The following is a 19,297-nucleotide window of genomic DNA, read 5'->3' as shown; positions in this document are numbered from 1 at the left end:
TAAAAACTTTTTGTACTCCTCTTCCTTTAATTACGTGATAATCTGGTGCTGAAGCACATAACAATAGCAAAATAACGTACTTAAAGCTCCATAAATATGTCCACTCATTTTTAGTTTAAAGCAATAAAAACAACTACAAAATCAATTTCACTCCTTTCAGAGCAACACTTATAACAGCTGGATAGATACTCTTGAAGGGACAGTGTTTTCTAACAGATAGATACATTCTAACAACTTTAAAACTCCATCACAACAAGACAATAACTCAACAAATATTAAGAGGATCTTTGTGATCAGCCTTCACAGCATGTCTCAAGATGTGGACAGACGTTGCTTAAAACCCTCCTAGGCACTAAACAAGGAATTATCTTCAGACTCCCCCTGCCAGTATGTCTCTGTGGGCATCCAGATAATTATGGACAAAACCAAATTCTAGTCATGACTCAATTTCTGTTTACACCCACCTAAATTTACTTCAGGAGTCTGCCTGCAGGTTATACACCAAGGATACACCCCAGGGAAGGACAAACTTGCAACACTTTGCTGAAAACTATTCTGCAGACTTACCATGGTGTGCTTGCACAAGGGAAAGGCAAAGGCAAGTCTGGCAGTGAGGAAAGCACTTTATTTTCTATTTGCTACTTCTACTGAATAAAAACCACCCAGGAAGGATGGCATAAAGAACTGAAGTAGGCCCAAAGATCAATTTTCAGCAAGCATACCTTAATTCTTGTTGGTTGTCAAAAGGTTATCAGCTTTATTAACAAAAAAATATTGTAATTCCTTGATCTTAAAGTTACATTTTTGTTTAAACCTGAATTTTTCTACGGAAGCTTGCAGAGTTAATTGGGACACCTCACCTCCATAATCATACGAGTTTGGGTAATAGCCTGGATAATAATCACTCCATCCACTTTTTGTATAATAATCTTCAGGATACTCTTGCCTGAAAGAAAGCACACAGGTATAAAAAGCTGTTCCCCCTTCAGTTTCTTCTAAAGTCATCAGGAGACATAAAGACCTATGAGCCACAACTGATAGAGTTTCGTATTTAAAATAAAGCATTTCAGGAAAACAGAGATTCATAAATTTAGGTCTTTACAAACCAACATGTCACTAAATTGTTGTGTGCCATAAAAAACCGACTGGCAGTCCTTACTATACAATATCCAGTGATTTTTATAAATTGCTTTGGTAATAAGTTTAATTACTTACAACTAATCACAAAAACTACTGCTGTAATTAGCATGCTTTGAACTATCTCAACACAGAAGTCAGTAACTTAACAAGTAATGAAATAATTGCTCCCTCAACTTTAACAGTGGTTTTATTAACACAGCTTATGGTGATGAACAGGGACTATGGTCTGGAGGAAAGGTCATGAAAATGGGTCAGAACATGAGCTAGCTTTTCATAGATAATTCTGAACAGAGGGTTCCAGCCTCCAGGGCTGCCACTGAGGCATCTGTCACAAACATAAAAGACAGTCAGAAAAGAAACAAACCCAAAGAGCACTACACCTTTCTTTGGGTACCTCAATAAGATCAGTAAGAGCTCAATATTTCACTGCCTTGTTTGACCTGGAGCTGATCCCAACCTGCATCTGACAAGTACATAGAATATCAACCCTGTGGAGCCAGTCCTGCCATCATCCCATTGCTCTGTTTTCACCCTGCACTCTCTGTTTCTCAATCTCAGCTTCTCAGTACATGCAGAAATGTTTTGAGTTGTTACCACATCCTGACATTTAATGAATAAGTGTGAGATGGCACTGAGGTGCAATTTTAACAGAGCACACTGCTACCCAACTAATTCCAGGCATCTTCTAGGTTATTTCCCTTCTCAGTAGGCTTGGATGGACAGTGTGTAGGAAAGGCTTGTTTTTCATTGGAGCAAACAGAGAGAACTGAATAGAAGAAAATACTAATTTACAGAGCCTGTGTTAGAACGTAGATTGTCAAATAAAGAGGACAAGCACAAAAATATTTCTTAGACCAACACATCAAAGTAAATCAGTGCATATACAAAAGATAATTAGAATATTTGTAGTTGCAAGAATCACATCACTTTTGATGTAAAAAGAAACGTGTGGTCAATACTTGAAAAAAATCATACACCATTTTTAGGACACCATTCCACAATTCTGACAAAAGATAGAAGGTGAATGTTAAATGAAAACTGCAGTGTGTATGTACACATGTGTACATGCACATATACTTAGATGTACAGATATGTATATGTATGTTTATATCTACACACATTTATCTACATTCCCAAGCACATTATGTATACATACATGCACAGGAGGTAGAGATATCTAGTGCCAATGTGGAACATTGGGAACTTTCATGCTCCTCTACAACTGATGATACAAGTGATAGAGCAAACTCCAAAGTGGCCAAGCAAGTCAAGTGATGCTCCTCCCTGGTGGGAAGTTTGCTAACACAGCACCTGCCTCTGCAGAGGAGGAGATTTGATCTTATCAAATCAGGTTTATCCACCCAATCTTCTCAGTCTCCTTCAGAAAGATGTTATTCCCCTCCCCAGAGGTTATAAAGCTGCATCATCAACTCTGGCACAGGGAGGGCAAGTCTCAGCCACTGTCACACTGACTTCAGCACTTGTAGGCTCTGCTGCCCTGCAGCACCACAGCTCACTGCACTGCCCTGTCACGCTGACACAGCTCCCCCTGCTACCAACAGGCTTTGATCTGCCCACTGCTACCTGTAGGAAATTCAACCTCTTATAAAAATAGTACAGAAGAATAGTACACAACAGGAAGTGCTGCTAGAGGTTATCTCATTACAGAATCTGACAGTGCACTTAGATTCACTTAAGATGATGACAGGAGTTATCACAGGCAGCTATAGCCATTGTTTTGTACTCCTCACAGCCATCACACACACCTGTACTCTTCTGCAGGTGATAGGCAAAATGTTGTGTTGTTAGTTTGAAGCCTGCTCCACGAGTGAACTACCAACAACAAATACCACAAAGGGTTTCATTTCCAGACAGATAACTGGGGTTCTCCCCTGGAAACCTGCAAACTCACCCACCAGATAAAGTAACAGATAAAGCAACTTTCATATGAATTTGTAACTCATGCAAACTACTTCTGCAATCAAAAAGCAGTAACCCCTGGAAGGCAATTTGCTGCTTCTTGCTTGAAAAATTAGAGATTTCACTTCTGCTTTTTATTTAATACTTGCAAGTAGTATCTGAACATACTGTTTCCTCTCAAATTTTTTATTTCACTACAATCATACAGAGAAAAGCTTTGAAGTCTCCTTAATTAACGTGCTACCTGCATCAAAACCTGTAGTGAAGCCAGTGTGTGAAGCAACAGAAAACAACAGAAATGACTGTGGCATGTGTCAGTATCCTTTTCAGACATGGCATTTTGACATCATCTGTTCCTATGGCAGCACACTGATTTTCTGAACTTCCTCACTGCACCTTATACTGTTAAACTTCAGCAGGCATCACTGTACTCACTGCTTGAGGGTATATTCCAGATCTTTACTCAATTTAGGAATTCCATACCTGGAAGCAGGCCTGTCAGAGCAGTGACTGGCTCTGGAACTGGGGCGCTCAGGCTCAGGATACCGGTAGTTCCCAAGCTCCATGTAAGGAGCACTGCTGCCATCATAGGGTCTGTACCGTGGGTCGTACTGCCTGTAGGTGTCCTCCTAGGGAAGAGATGGACAGGTAAGAGAAGAGGAACCCCACCTCTGAGAAGAAACTTCTCAAAACAAACAAATCACCATGCATGCCACAACCATGATACCTGAAGAGATGCAGACCAAGTAAAGTCTATTAATAGCCCAAACTGAAGACAAAAACATTCTGTCTGGACTAAAGGCAGTTCAGCCACTCTGCTAAACTGTCAATAATCCAGGCAGCAGACAGGAACCAAATCTGAACACCTAAGCACTTAAGACAGTAAAAAAAGCCAACTTCTTCCAAAGAACCAAACAAATTGCTACCAGCTGACATCTGTGCCAACTGCAAGTGGTATTAGCAACTACTTTAAGTTTTTATAATCTTTTCATTTAAGTTTTCTAACTGCTATCTGGATTTTCTATACAATTAAATACTTATATAAAATACTGAACGTCGATCATGACACAACTGTTTAAATTCATAATTCAAAGATTATAATTATTAACATCTACTGAGGGAGGGAAAAAGAAAACTTTACCATGTAATAAAGATGAGCTGTTCTGGGGTCTGCAGGAGGGTAGGATGGTGGGTATGGAGGCTGGTAAGCATCATACGGGTGTCTGTAGTAGTAGTAAGGGTTCTGGGGTGGCCCAAAGGCATCCTGAGGGGTCTGAGGCAGGGGTGGATGCTGCAGGTCTTGCTGTGCACTTGGCGTAGCTGTCTGACTGGCAGTGGTGGGAGGAACTGTGGAGGCTGGAGCACCTGAAGGCTGCCCAGATGCTGGTTGCTTGTCAGGACTCGTCTCATCGTACCTTGTGGGCAGCTGAGCTGCACTCGCCTCCTGGGGACCCTCGGGATGAGGATGGTTGCTCAGCACCTGGCTGGCTTTAGTCCCTGCTCCAACCTGGTAGTTGGAAGGAACCAAGGACTGCCCAGAAGATGCTGATGGCTGCATCTGAGCTGGTGGCATTTGTGGTTGAGATGGCAATGCTCCCTGTACAGCTCTGCCTGGTACAGCCTCATGCTGTACATCTTTTGTCACCTGTTGATAGAAATGTTGGTTGTCATGCATCTCTGGACCCACCTGGCCAGCGCCACCAGCTGACTGTTGAGGACACACTGGGCCACCAGACAGTGGCTGATTATGGACCTGCACAGAGTTACTTGCACTGCTTTTCTCCAAGGTCCGTGGCACCGTGAAGTCGAGCACTCCAGCAGCTTCTTCGTTGCCATTGGCATGATTTGCAGAACTATTAGCCTGGACTACAGAATTAACAGGGGGCACCAGTGCACTTGCACTTCCACTGGGGAGATTTGTCCCAGGAGAAACAGATGAGTTAGCTCCTGGCTTGCTAGTAAATTCAGGAACAAAACCTTCCATAGTAACATTCTTTTGCCCCTCTGGAGCCAAATTAAGCGGTGTTTTCATAAGCAAGTTTGCAGGCTGATTAGCAGCAGTATCAGAGGAATTAACAGGGCTTTGTAATAAATTATGTTTTACCAGATTAGTATTTGGAAGTGCATTAACTAACAGAGATGCAACTTGCATCACAGGCAACGGCATGTTTTCCCCAGAAATGATCCCACCAGCATGTGAAGTTTGGGGACCCACTGCAGGCTTGTCCCCAACCCCAGAGTCCTTCATTGGCTGATTGTTTTCATTGCTGCTTAGCTGATTAGATAGAGAAATAGAAAAATTAATTGGCTGGGCCAAGTTATAGCTTTGATTAGGCTGAGCAATCAGGATAGGCTGATTTTGCAAAGACTCTGTAGGTGGAGAAGACAACAAGCTTGCATAACCAGAACTTGCCTGAGACTGAAGTGCCTCTTCTTCTCCCATTTTGGGAGGATTTTCAAGATTTTCAGAAGATGTATTTCCATTTTGGGAGAGTGGCATAGCAATAGTCCCTGGTTTACTCAGCTGTTGATTAGACAGGCCTTCTTCTGGTGGCTGGATGACTTCTACAGTTTGTTTGGCAGGAACATACACTGCAGGAGCAGCAGGAGCTAGAAGAACATTTCCCCCAAAATTAGGTAACTCATTTTGAGCCCACAAAGTTGTTGCTGGGCTATCACATTTCTTAACCCCTCCCTGAGCTCTTGTTGAGGACCTTCTCTCAGATCCCAAGTGTATGTTTTCCATAACTGGTCCAGAATGCAACATATTTCCAGCTTCACCAGTGACTGCCAGAGGCAGTGGGTGTACCTGAGGCATGAAAATAGTTTCCAGATTATCTGGTGGCTGTTCAAGATTGCCTGGCGACGCAGCTGGCACAGCTGTATTCTTCTTCATATTCTTTTGGTTTGAGTGGTTCTCTCTTAATTCAACCACCATCTTTGCTTGGTCAATCTCTGCAGGTTTTATACCAACCCCATGGGACCTCACAGGTTCAAAAGAACTATTTGCACTTGTCTGAAACACTCCTGTAGGCTTAGGAGGACTTGGAGTTGGAGGCTGGGATAGATTACTATGGTAGTTCTTGCTCAGGTTTAGTTCACTTGAGTCACCTCCCAGAGGAGAGGAGTCAATCTGTTTGAAGAAGCTAGCAGAAGATTCCTCATCAGGCTTCCCACTTTCTTGCTGGATAAATGTACCAACTTGCTCTGGAGGTCTTGCTGAGCTTGAAGCACTCCTGTGGCTCATGGTGCTGTAGTTTGAAGATACACTATCTGGTCGGACAGGGTGAGGTAAAAAATCAGGTGCCTCCAAATTTGGTCCTCCTTCAGCATGGCTCACAACAGCATTCTTTGGAAGCATCTGACCTGGAAAGGATCCATATCTGTACAGATCAGGAGCACCAGCAGGGGATGAAGAGCTCATGTTCTGTGGTTCACTTGGCAGCACTTCCTGATTCTGAATGCACTCCAGGTTCTCAACATTTTCATACTGTGACCCACCATTCCCAGACAGGTCACCCATGCGTCCCTTGTCATCACTGACAAACATGGAGTGCTTAGCAGCCTGTGGTTCCTGCTGACTTACAATTTTTGGGAAGTACTGGACATCCATTCCTTTTTGTACCATCTCATTGGCTGAACCTGTACCAGCCTGCACCTGAGAGAGAATATTAGTTGCAACCCGCTGAGGATGCACTGGCTGGTGATACAAAAATGCTGAATTTGGCTGAGAAGCATCAAACTCTGTTTTCTCAACTACATAGCTTTTTTCAGATGAAAGTATTTCTTCATTTTCTGCCTCATCCCCTTTGAAAAACATGGAGAGAGTTCCTGACTCTCGATCTGTGGGAATAGGTCTATTTGCTATTTCAGACATACCTGGAGACTGGTTTTTGGGGTTATTTTCCTGAGCCGTGGGAACAACAAAACTGGAGTCTTGCAATGGTGGCTGTGGGTAAAACTGTTCCTGGTATGGTTGGTTTAACCAAGCATGAGTCATTTCTGTGTTCTGCCTAAACACATTTCCAGGCTGGATGCTGTTTGTCTGGTAACTGCTATTGGCAGTGCCATTTTTCCCATTCTTTTCACAACCAACTGATAAAGGTGCTTGCATATTTTGTGGAATACCTTGGTGTACAGGACCCTGCTGTAAATTTGTCTGTGGAGAAGGATGAGATGTGCTAACAGAAGACTGAGAAATGTTATGAACGTCAGTCTGAGAAGATGGCTCAGGATAGGGCACAAAATTTCGAACTGGAGACTGCAGGTTACCTTGAACAGGCCTCCACTGAGACACAGGCTGCTGAGGGGGTGGAGGGAAGAGTGCTGCTGCAGTGGGTCCTGAAGGAACATCATTTGGATCTCTAAGAACGTCTTGTCTACCTCCAGGTTGGTTTGATGCAGACACCATTCCAGGATGCACACTGAAAGAATTTTCAACTGCTGCTCCTGTGTTATAATGCAATGGTACTGCAGCCCCACGGAGTCCCAGCTCTGTATTTGGATGCACTTCTGCAGGACTATTTATACCATATCCTGGGGATGGTGAAGGGATTGGAACATTAGCAAACGTACTGGCATTTACTCCTGGTTGAGATACAGGAGCTGATAAAGCTGTATGCAGTCCATGAGGATTGTCCCCTGCATGTGACAGGGCAGGGGGCACAATGGCTGGGGGTGGGAGCACAGCTGGGGAAGAGCTCTGCACACCCAATGCATTGCCCTTGGATGGAGTATCTAGAGGAGAAGCCTGTGGAGTTTGTCTGCCAAATGCAAAAGGGTCTGTCACGGGCTGCACTGGGGCAGCTGCTGCATTTGTTCGTTTACCGAGCGAGCTGTTTCTCCAGTACAAATTCCGAGCAGCACCTGCAGGAGGTGGAGCTGCTGCTCCTGCTGGAACAGTCTGTGGAGGTTGCTGCATGGTGGCCTTCTAGCAGGGTGAGATGCTGGATGACAAACCAGTCGAGGATGCTATAGAGAGGTTCCTCCTTCCACTCTGTTAAGGTAAAAAAGAAAAGTCAGTTTCCTTTCCCCCAGTACATGCAGCAGCTCAGCAATTTTTATTTTAGAAACAAAATTACTCAGAGAACTTGAAATGAAAAGTATCTGTCTCTTCTCCAGAACGCATAAGAAATCTACTTGTAACACTGCACTTCCAAATCCAAGTCCAGTATCAATGACATTTAACGCTGTCTGGTAACAATGCACTTTATTTAACAACCATATTAGCAAATACCTCCAAGTACGAGTAATTAAACACAGTTGAGTCCTGCACAAATGTTACCATCTCAGACTGTTAGAGCACCAATGATAAGACACTGTTATATTTCCCCAAGCTTGTTTTAAGCAGAAGTATGGATCATGGACAAGACACAGCAGCAGCCAGCCTGCCACAGAACCTGCAAGCACTACAGCAAGCCCCATTTAATTATAGAGTTGAGAAATCGTTATCTAATTCTAATTCCATCTGAGACAACCTTCAGCTCTGTTGCAGTGTTGCTCCCTGTGAATGGACCTTTTTACAGGTAAGATGAGAAGCAAGGATCTCACAATAGAATTAATCAAATGCTCTTCCCTCAACAGAACACAATCCATTTTTGTTTTCATCAAAAAAACACTGTGTAGGACAGGAATGTTTTCTGTTTTGAGAAAAGCAAATATTCTCTCTTCTAGATGAATGCTGCATAATAGTAAAACTGCACTTAAGAACACAAAAGACAATCAATTCCCCCACCTATTAATTAATTAATCAATATTCTTGCTTTAACACTAGTGGGACTTCAGCAGAGTGTCAGAGCTATGGCTGGGTGGGAAGGACAGCACAGAAGTATTCCAACTCTGCTAGCAAGAATTCCAAACAACACCAGTTAGGAATTTGGTGCACAGGAAGTTCAGTAAATTAAACAGGAACATGTATTTTTCAATTTTATCACTGCTTAACACCCTGGGAAGGAAAGAAGGTGACAGAACTAGAGCTCTCCTCAGTCTTTGTTCAGCTCAGTGAAGTTTTAGCAACACATGCCAGTCTCACTCTCTAATAGTACACAAGAAATATGGTTTATGTCCCATAAAATGAATTACCCACAGCAAGTGTTTCATTCCAGGTGCCCTTTTGTCTACAGCAGGCAGAGAAAAGCTGTGCAATTTTTATTTGGGTTTTATTGTTTGATTTGGTTTTGTGTTTGTTTGGTTGGTTTTTTTAAGATTCAGCATCTTGTCTGTAAGAGTAGGAAAACGGGAAGCCAGAGAAGTCAGATGTTTGTAATCAATCCAAAATTTACTAGCTATAGAGGAGTTAAAAAGCAAAACACTTCTGGTTAACAAAAATGCAGAGTGAACAGTGTGTAACAACATGCATTTCATAGAGATAACTAAAAAATTCCACCAAAAAGCAAACTGACTGGTACCACAGCACAATCTATACAGACTTTATTGGACATCAGCACAACTTGCCCTAGGGAAAAAACTGCTCTACCCATCACTGCAGAACCCAACAGTCCTATTTATAATCCAAGCCACTCTTTCAGAAGGTCTGAAGTACCAGTCATCAGAGGTGGGGTTGTTAAATTTCTCCCCCATATCCATATATTTCACTACTGTATCTTAAGTTAAGTAAATGTGTTAAAATTTGTGTTATGTTAAAATGGGAATGACAACGAGAAACTGACTTCAGCAGAAAAGCACTGAACAGAGACCTTCAGGAGCTTCATGCATCACTTGCATTTGTCTCCAGCATTCTTTTTTAAAACCAGCTGCCTGCTGAATTCTTGTCAAGGAATCCTTACAAAAATGCTGTAGCACTTGAGGATCTCTTCTCCTGTTACACCACTGAGGTGAAGGTTTTCCAGCTGGGCATGCTCACTGCCAGCCAGGTTACCAGGGAACAGCCACCTCAGTTTCCACAGGCTTAAGGAACCCCAGGCTGATCTGGACACCTCCATTTATTTTTCATCATGTTACTGTATTAACCTACCTGCAAAAACTCCCCTCTCTCCTCTCAATAAACTGCACAGTGGGGAGGAAAAAAGCTAATTAAAAATGTACCAAGGCAGCTGCCTCCTGGGATGCACTAACTTAAGAGAACAAAATGTGGATAAGCACCAAGCAGTTCTGCTCTTGATAGAAAACTTGTTTCTGAAACACAGCTGAGCACAAATGCCAACTGTCTTTCCAACTTCAATACCCACTTTCAAATTTCTAACCTGGACATCACTCCTTCCTGTGCCTTATCAGATGTACACAAAGAAAAAAATCTAACGCTTTGCGACGTTTTTGTAGCAACCAGTAATTAACTAACTGAAAACAAGCGTGGAGTTCTGCTTTAAAGGGCTGGCTTGCCATTCCTGTAACAAGAACTCTGATGTTGCATTACAGAAGTTCAATACGAGGCTATCAGATTCCTTACAGAAGCAAAGTTAATATTAACAGACTGCACACAGTAGTAAAAGCACCCAAGATTTGAGGAATTAAGTCCAAATAAAATGAACATGCCCATGTCAGGGAGTTTAAACAGAAGATATCAACTCAGTGATACTGACCCTCCCTGCCCCCAGTCCAGTATTAACAGAAATGCTGATTTTAGAGAAATTTACAAATGAGAAATACCTGCGTAAGTTAAGAGCTTTATCTAGTTTGGAAATTCTTAACTTTCAGCAGGTTTATTGACAGATAATGCAGAGCAGCCTGTAAACATTAGTCACCAGAAATAACAAGTGCAGAAGGTGTTTCCAGACATGCCAAGTAAATGTTTCCAAAGAAGAAGAAGAAAAGAAAAAAATTAAAACTATCCCCTAGAGAAGGCCATCAATAAATTTCACTAGACAAGCTCTACAGCCATTATTAGTTTTAAACTCCTCAGTGAAAATGTATCTGCATGAAGGAATTATTTATTGCAGGGAGAATTAATTTAATCCTAAATAAATTACTCTTAAACTAGAATAACTGTGCCCACAAAGCAGGTGACAAGAGTACTAATGTTAATTCTCACGTGTGTTTATATACACACACACGGGCATGTACCAAACAATAAACAACAAGTTCACAAACACAGATTACTAATGAGAGCAAAGGGAATAAAAAAGGCTGAGTGAATAATAATAATAAAAAAGATAATAATAGCTGGGAAATGAGATTTGCAGATTTAAAATCCGTCTGTGAGACACTAGTTTTCCAGATGTCTTTTTTCCGCGCAGACTGCTGCACATCTGGCCACATGTGGGTGACACTCAGCCCAAACACCACCCGTGTCTCCAGCACTGCCGGCAGCTTCCCACCGCTCACAAACGGCAACGGCAGCTGAAGAGATGTTCCGCAGCGAAAAGAGCGACTCGGGAACCAAAAGCACCGAGTTTTAACACGACCGAGAAGCCGCAGCAGAGCGGAACAGCCGCCTGCCCTGGCAGCCGGACCCCCCCGGGCCACCCCCCGCAGCTCCTCAGCGCTCTCGGGCAACCGCTCCCGCCTCAGCCCCCCCAGCAGCGCAGGGCCCCGCGGCCCGTCCGAGGAGACGCACGGGAACGACCCCCAGCCGGCGTGACCGCAGGACCTTTTCCTCGCCCCCCGGGACGCCCGCAGCCCGAGCGCTGTCCCGCCGCGCCCCTCGGGCCCCGCCAGCGGCTCCTCCCCTCCCCGCGGCACCACAACCCGCCGGGCCCAGCCCCGGCAGAGGGGCGGCCGCCGGCCCCGGGCCCCGAGCTCCTCCCGCCGGGAGCCCCCCCCCCGCCCTACCTGCCCCCGGGGGCCGCTCAGCAGCGCGCGCCGCCCCCCGCCCCGGCCGCAGCACCGGCCGCCGCCATCTTGGCACATCCGGCTCCAGGCGCCGCCGCCGACGTGTCACGGCGCGTCGCGTGATGACGCCGCGGCGCGCGCTCCCGGGGGCGGCCCGGCCTCGCGCCGAAACCCCGCCCCCCTCCGAAGGGAAAAGGGCAGGACGGAAATAAACGCCCTGAGGGCGGAAGTGGCCGCGGCAGCGCCCGCTCCGCCACGGCGCATGCGCGGCCTGCTCTCTGGACCGCCGGTTCGAGTCCCGCCGGGGCGCTACGAGCGGGGCGGACCCGGCGCTTCTCCCCGGTCTGCTCGGCGGGGCCCGGGCTGTGGGGGGCCCCTTCCTCCCGGAGAACCCTTCCTCCCGGAGGCGTCCCGCGCTGCCCAGACCCTTCCCTCCACGCCACACGCTCCCACACTCGCGGTTGGCCGGAGCGCGGCCCCGCGCGGGTCCCGGTGTCCTCGGGCAGCTGCCGGGCACAGGAGGGATGCAGCCCGGCCGAGCATCCCCCGGGCCTGCCGGGCCCCTGGGCTCCCGGGAGGCTGCAGTGGCGGCGGCGGCCGCCAGGGCGGGACAAAGGACCGTCCGGCCCCGCCGGGCCCGGGCAGCCCGAGCCGGGGGTGCGGGCGGGAGCTGCGGGGCCGGGGAGCAGCGGGGGCTGAGAGCGAGAGAAGCTCCTGGTGCGAGGGGAGGTCACCTGCCGGCACCGGGGGGGTTCACCTGCCGGCACCGGGGGGGTTCACCTGCCGGCACCGGGGGGGGTCACCTGCCGGGCTCAGCCCCGCTGCACAAAACATCCCGGGATACACCGGCTTTTAATCAAGGCGGATCAAAGCGCTTCCCTCCAGAGAAGCCCATGTTTGGGTGGCTGGTGTTCCTTCTAGACAAGACCGTAGCGCGGTATCAAAGAGTCACATCCGAGTCTAAAGACCCCCCCTCTGCCCCAGCCGGTTTAAGGGTCTGTTCCTGCAAACGAAGCTCTGGACGGGAGGGTCGGTGTCCGAGCACCGGGACGTGCCTCACGCAGGCAGGGAGGGCTGTGCCGATGCTGTCACGCTGCACCCAACATCAACCCTCGGGTCGGAAAGAAATAAAACACGAACGACCTAAACAAACATCTTAATCAAGGGTCATTATCAGCGCAAGAGCTGTTCCTGCACGCTTGATCATTAAAGCAAGGTAATATCCTCAAAGCCCAGGCCAAGCAGGGGAAGCAGCACTTTGATGCTGGTGTGGGAACCAGAGGCAGAGCTGTGATTTTTAAAGTGCCTTTCATCTCCCTCTTTTGTAGGAACATTCTTATAAACCAGCTTGTCAAATACAATTTCCCTACACAAGCATGAATTGCAGATAAAGCCCTGGTTTCTCCCTTGATAATTCCCCCAACAGGTGTAATCTGGGGGAACATGATTTTAATTAGTTGGGTTGGCTTTTTAAAGATACATATGTTTTATGTAAATATCATCAACAGTTTACATCTGTGTCTATAGCTTTATATTTGCATTACTTACTTAATCCTCTTCTACAGCTATACACATACACACAAAATGCAAAGGCTAATGATGGGCTCTCACCTTTGCTTTCTCCTGATAAGCATGTGATAATCATAATTTTAAAAGTCACATTAAGACATACAGTGCCTTTTTACCTTGAAGCTTTCTAACTGATTTGCTGTACTCAGAAAATACAGCTGGATCTGAACTTGGGAATGACCCATTACAAATAAAAAGCCTTGCTGGTGAGGAGTGCACAGCATTGATCCTCCCCTCCTCCTTCACCAGCTTACTTGGGGTTAAAGTTAGAGTGACAAATTATACTGACTTTTCCCCATGAAATTCTGAACATTTATTCAGCCTTCAAGTTGCAGGCAACCATAAGCACAGCTTTGCCCCAGGAGTTTGCTGTTTAAATGGTCATTCTCTGAGTTTAGAAATGGAAAATGGCTAAAGGAGAGTTGCTCTCCTGAGTCTTGGTGTCCTCTCTCAGCTTAGCCAACTCGGACTAGCTGAGCTTTATTTATTTACTCATTTAGTTGCTGCGATTACTCAGACTACCCCAGCCACATTAACCCCTGTATAATTCCAGAGATGAATTTGGCTCCTTCTGTACATTCTTAAGGGGGTGATTCCAGCTGCAGTAACAATTCGGCAATCGGGGCTGAAGCAGCTGTTAGCAACTTTCTGAGCAAACACCAATAGCCTGGAGGTAAAAGCAATACAGAGTTGCAATTTCTAAATGTCCCGTCTAATTGAGCAGGAATAATGAAAACAAAGAATGAAAAAACCAAGCCCTCCAGCATGTAAATAAATAGTTCAGATGCAGGGATTCCTCATAGCATCAACATATTTGCCATCACAACAGCCCGGTGCTCATCTTGGCTTACCCAAGTATTTATTCATGTGCCAATGCAGGCTTTTTTGTTTTGCCTCTTTCCCTGGGATTTAATGCCCCTCATTGCATCCCTCTGATCCATCCTCATGGAAAATTACGTTTACAGCTTCTCATTGCTTAAACAAGCCACAAGCCTTTGGGTGCCTCTTGCAATATCACTACGTTTTGCACATCCTTATTACCCTCTTTGTATGTTTGTTTTAATCCGTTCCAGGCCAAATTCCCCCCTTGACCAAGAATGACAGGAGTGTTGGACGTTAGACTGGATAGGAGAGAATCTCACTAATGCCCCACGTTGGCCCAGGCATCTCCCAGTCTCAGTGGCTGCCAGAGGCACCAGTGCTGGGATGTGTACATGTGGGGGACACCTGGAAGGATGGGCTGTGTGGGAACAAGGCTGGATGTTCCCAGACATGATTCTTGGCCAGCACATGTGCTGAAGGCAGACACACTTTATCTACAGCACATCCCAGATGGGATGCAGCCAGTGACAACTGGGGGGAAGAGCACGTCTCAGGAAGCCCATCTCCAGGGTGTCCCTTGGGGTAAAGAAATCCTCACTGGGAAAGAGGGAATTGTGCTCACTTAAAATACCTTTTCCCACAGACTCTGGAGAGAACACGCACTGGAACATGGCCCCCCTGCCCTCTGAGGCTGCTGCATTTTGCTGCTGCTGGGAGGCACGTAAAATGCCACTGCTGCAGCACAGGCTTCTGAGCAGCTGTGCAGCAAATGTCTGGTCACCCCAAATCTGTCTGGGGCTGGAGACTGGGTACATGTACACACATGCCCACTCCCTCCCCAGCAATAAGTGGAAAATACCAGCATTCCAGGAGTTACCAGGCATATGTGATCTGGGAGGAGGTCCACTGCTTGGCTATTTATATCCAGTTATTTGGGGCCTTCGCAGCTGCATTTGGACTAGAGAGTCCCTGTGGGGAAGAGAAAGAATTAAATTAAATTACCTTTAAAATCTTGAGTGCAGCAAGGACAGCGAACATCCGAGTAGGGAGCTTGTACCCAGAGTGGAATTGGTGAAACTTTCCCTCGGGTGCTGCTGCCCCTGGGAGGTGTTGTCAGATGGATTTCCAGTTCTGGGTGAGCCACCACATCTGAGCCCAGCCATGTGCTCAGCATTGCTTGTGGAGTAGGAAGCACTATACAGAACTCCCAACGCCACTCACAGAGGGCTCTGTGCCCACAGGTTCTATGGAATTAAAAGCATGTGGCCATTTCTTACCTTTGGTGCCTCCTCGACCAGAGAAGACTCCTAAAAAACTGATCAGAAAGGAGAGTTTTAAAGTGATGTAATTCAGTACTTTGCATGTGTGTGGGTGATGTTCTTTAAAATAACTTTTGTTTCCCCTTGTAGAGCCTGACCTAATGGCAGAGGCCTGAGAGGACACCAGAGCATCCACAGCACAGGTGAAGGGCTCCTGGGGCAGAGCCCCTTCCTCAAACCAGACCTCTCAAGTCATTGAGTTTTGCACAAGCTAAGGAGAAAGCTTAATTGTTCAAAGTCCTGCTCTGAGCTGCAACACAGAGAACAAGACGTTAGGAAAGTGCAGGTACTTTGTGCCCAGAGGCAGCCCTGCAGTACTGAAAGGCAGCAGATTTCAACCAACCCATAACAAAAACACTAAGTTCCCGTTTTAGTAAAATCTAGATGCCCAGAAGCATCATTTATTGCAAATCAGTTAACCAAAAAAAAATACATCATTTTTGCAAACTACAACTTTGCATGTAGATAACTTTATTACAGAAGATATCTTTTCTTAAACTACACTCTAGTTTATAAAACATAGGAAGATTCAACACCACGTGATGTTTTTATCACTCATATTAGGCATGTCACAATAACAATGGTCTGAAATGTTAACTAAGATGAGTGCTCAGCAAGGTGCTGTGCCTTGAGAAAGAGCCATTTTATTTGGTGTTCTAATAAAAAGGAATGAGGAAAAGGAACCCTTTTCTTAGCTTTTCTTGATTAACTGCTCTCTATTTGCCTGCCCCATACACGTATCTAGTCTTGGGGTGTCTGCTTGTCCTTGCACCCGAGTGAGTGATATTCCAACACCTCTATAAGGTGATATATTTATGATATATTTAAGACTTGCTCATTTAGATTTTTGAAACAAAATCCACCTTATCTTTTGAAGAAAAACAAAACAAAACGTATTTACAAACATTAAATCTGCCACAGGCTTATACTATACATGATACACAGGAAGAGTGCACATCAATATAAAAAAAGATGCATCACTCCAGACTAACAAGGACAAAATGTTAGAAGTCTCACAGCACAGGCTGGGCTGTGCTGCCCCTTCACCCTCCTGTTCAGCCAGTCCAGCATCCCACCAAACCTGGCAGAGCTTCCTGCTGCCAGATGAGCCAGACACGGGTGAGCACTTGGTGGTGGCAGCTGTGATAATGCTTTGTCATCTCACTCAGGTTGTCTGCATCAATAGACACGCCTTCTTTACAACAGGCAGGCCATCCTTAAAATAAGGACGTGCTTTACAAGTTCATATTGGCATTTATTTCTTAAACAGTTACTCAAATGCAAACACGAAAACAAAACAAAACAAAAAATAACAGTAAAGATATTAAAAGTAAAATTCAGTCTCCTTTGTGTGTAAACTCCACCATTATGGGTTTGGTTTATACTCTGTAGTTATGGACTTGCTCTCTTAGAAGTTTGGCAAATACTTTTCTTTTTGGTGGGGGACAGTATTCATGTTTTGTAGGGGCTTTTTTTTAGCTGAGACCCTGTTCTTACAGGTCTATAATCCCGATGATTTTTTTTTTTTTTTAAGTTGATAAAAATCTTTTAAATATATATATATTTATATATATAAAAACAAGAGAGAACAAAAATTCCTATTATCCAGGCAAATGTACAACTATGTAATACTGAAATTTAAACAAAGATTCATGACTGGTACCATAAAATGTCCTCTCAGATATAACAGCAAAGGAGACATTTTAAAGCACATTTCAAAAATCCATCCTCACTTAATTTCCCCCCCCTAAGGAGTGGTATTTTTAGTCAAATTTTCCTTCTCCTTTTCTTTCTTACCTCTCTTTCTGAGTAGAAAGAGAAAAAAAATAAATTAATGGTATTTCAGAACCACAAATGGCTGCTTATAGCTTTACATAAACATTTCCTCTCAGATCAAACACAATGAACCCCCCCCCCAAAGAGAATGTCCTATAAAACCCTAATTTTTTGATTTCTTCAAATACCACTGGTGTCCCACATTGAGTTCTTAACAATAGAACATATAAATAAAAAGGCAGTGTTTTCATGTAAAATAAAAAGTACATAAATAAATACTAAAAAAAAAAAAAAGTAATTAATTCATCTTTTTTTTTTTTTTATAAAAACATATTTAAAAAGGATCCTTTAATAAAAGCATCCAATGTCCTTTTAAAAAAAACATCTCCCTCGAGCTTCTAACTCCCACTGGAGGGCCAGTGTCTCTGAAACTCCATCTTCTACTTGAAGGCTTCAGGGATGTGTCCCATCTGTGACTGCATGCTGGTGGGAGGGCTGGAGATGCCCTCAGACCAGTCGGACACGTTGGAGTGAGGAGATGAGCTGGACCACTGGTCCGGAGACTCCGGAGACGGCGTTAGGAAAGGGTGGTCAGGCACCTGGAGCTGGTGGCTGGGAGTGTTGTCCAAGGGGGAGGAATAACTGTGCTGGGAAGGTGGAGTTAGAAACTGAGTGGTGGTCATGGGTTGGGCGAGGGAGGATGGCAGAGATGTGGGCAGCATCTGGGAATCTTGAGGCAGGATGGTGTGGACTGCCATGGTACTGCTGCTCACCGGCTGCATCTCGGGCTGGCTCAGCTCGGTACCAAGGAAATTCTGGCCCATGTGGCCGCTGGTGTTGGAGCTGGGGTTGTGGTGCTGCTGCTGCTGCTGCTGCTGCTGGGGCTGCTGCTGGGGCTGCGGCGGCGGCTGCTGGGGCTGCATGTTTTGCTGCTGGAGCTGCTGCTGCTGCATCTGCTGGAGCTGCTGGCTCTGCATCAGGTGAGGCTGGGAAGCCAGCCGGGTGTTGGGCATCGCCTGGTAGCTCATCATCTGCGACAAGCTTGTGGTGGGCAAGCCATTGTGCAGGGAGGTCATCATGCCATGTTGCAGGTTTTGCGTCTGCTGATGCGCCCCCGGTTGCATGTTGCCTCTCATGGGGTTGTACTGGCTCTGGACCATCCCATTCTGCAGCCTGGTCAGCCAGTCACACTGCCCGTTCAGCCCAGCCCCCCCGCTGACCGAGAAATTCATCGGGGCGCTGCTCATCACGGTGCTGGGGCTGGAGACGGGGAGGTGGGAGAGACGCGGTGGCACCGAATCGAAGGCCATCCTGCTGGAGCTTCCCATGGCCATATCCTGCTTCCCCGCCATGTTGAGGTGATTGATGCTCATGTGGGCATCGGGCATGCCTGGCAGGTGATTCAGAGGCATGGAAGGGGACTGCTGAAATGGAGAGGTCATCAGCGGCGGAGAGGCGACATCCGACAGGTACCCGTGGGGCGATTCCAGGGAGTCCACTGGAGACAACACGCTGGAGTTGTCAAGCAGACATCCTTTTCCATCTTGGGATTTTTTCCTCCGGGCTTTGAGGTCTTTGGCGTCCTTCCCGTTGCAGCTCAGGCCCTTGGTGCTGGGCTTCCTGGCCTTCTTGCCCTGGACGGCAGGTTTCAGGTTGCTGATGTAGCTGTTGGGAGAGCAGAGGGGTGGGGACAGCGTGGGTGCCCCCAGCGGGCCGCTGTGCAGCGGTGGGCTCCGCACCAGGTTGTACTCGTCCAGCAGCCTGACGATGTCGTGGTGCATGCGCTCCTGGGCGATGTCCCGTGGCAGCCGGTCCATGTGGTCCGTGATGTCGCGGTTGGCAAAATGGTCCAGCAGGACCTTGGCAGTTTCGTAGCTCCCTTCCCTGGCTGCCAGGAATAGAGGAGTCTCCTCCTGGAAAGACAGCAGAGATGGGTTAGGTTGAAGTTCACAGATTCTCCTGGCTAGCCCTGTTCTGAGCTCCACATCCAACACCATGCACTTGGGTGGCACAGACTGGAATTG

General features: G+C 46.2%; 2 protein-coding genes across 6 annotated transcripts in view; both read right to left on the bottom strand.

Moving 5' to 3' along the window:
* SEC16A (SEC16 homolog A, endoplasmic reticulum export factor) overlaps positions 1 to 11,867 on the bottom strand; it is a 29,392-nt gene extending 17,525 nt beyond the window's left edge. For 3 of the 4 annotated variants that reach the window (XM_051636601.1, XM_051636602.1, XM_051636603.1), the window contains exons 1-4: positions 11,788 to 11,867; positions 4,202 to 8,056; positions 3,544 to 3,689; positions 861 to 946 (exon numbers count right to left, since the gene is read on the bottom strand). In XM_051636601.1, coding sequence (XP_051492561.1) covers positions 861 to 946; positions 3,544 to 3,689; positions 4,202 to 7,981 — 4,012 coding nt within the window. In that variant the 5' untranslated portion in view covers positions 7,982 to 8,056; positions 11,788 to 11,867. The remainder of the gene's footprint in view (positions 1 to 860; positions 947 to 3,543; positions 3,690 to 4,201; positions 8,057 to 11,787) is intronic. The other variant, XM_051636604.1, reaches the window with a different exon arrangement.
* A 3,998-nt stretch (positions 11,868 to 15,865) lies between these two features.
* Positions 15,866 to 19,297, bottom strand: part of NOTCH1 (notch receptor 1) — a 43,124-nt gene continuing 39,692 nt past the window's right edge. For both annotated transcript variants that reach the window (XM_051636707.1, XM_051636708.1), the window contains exon 34: positions 15,866 to 19,186. In XM_051636707.1, coding sequence (XP_051492667.1) covers positions 17,714 to 19,186 — 1,473 coding nt within the window. In that variant the 3' untranslated portion in view covers positions 15,866 to 17,713. The remainder of the gene's footprint in view (positions 19,187 to 19,297) is intronic.

The sequence above is a fragment of the Apus apus genome, chromosome 19 (genome assembly GCF_020740795.1).
Source record: "Apus apus isolate bApuApu2 chromosome 19, bApuApu2.pri.cur, whole genome shotgun sequence".
Classification (NCBI taxonomy): domain Eukaryota; kingdom Metazoa; phylum Chordata; class Aves; order Apodiformes; family Apodidae; genus Apus; species Apus apus.
Note: the sequence above shows the minus strand (reverse complement) of the source record. Positions and strands in the feature narration are given on the sequence as shown.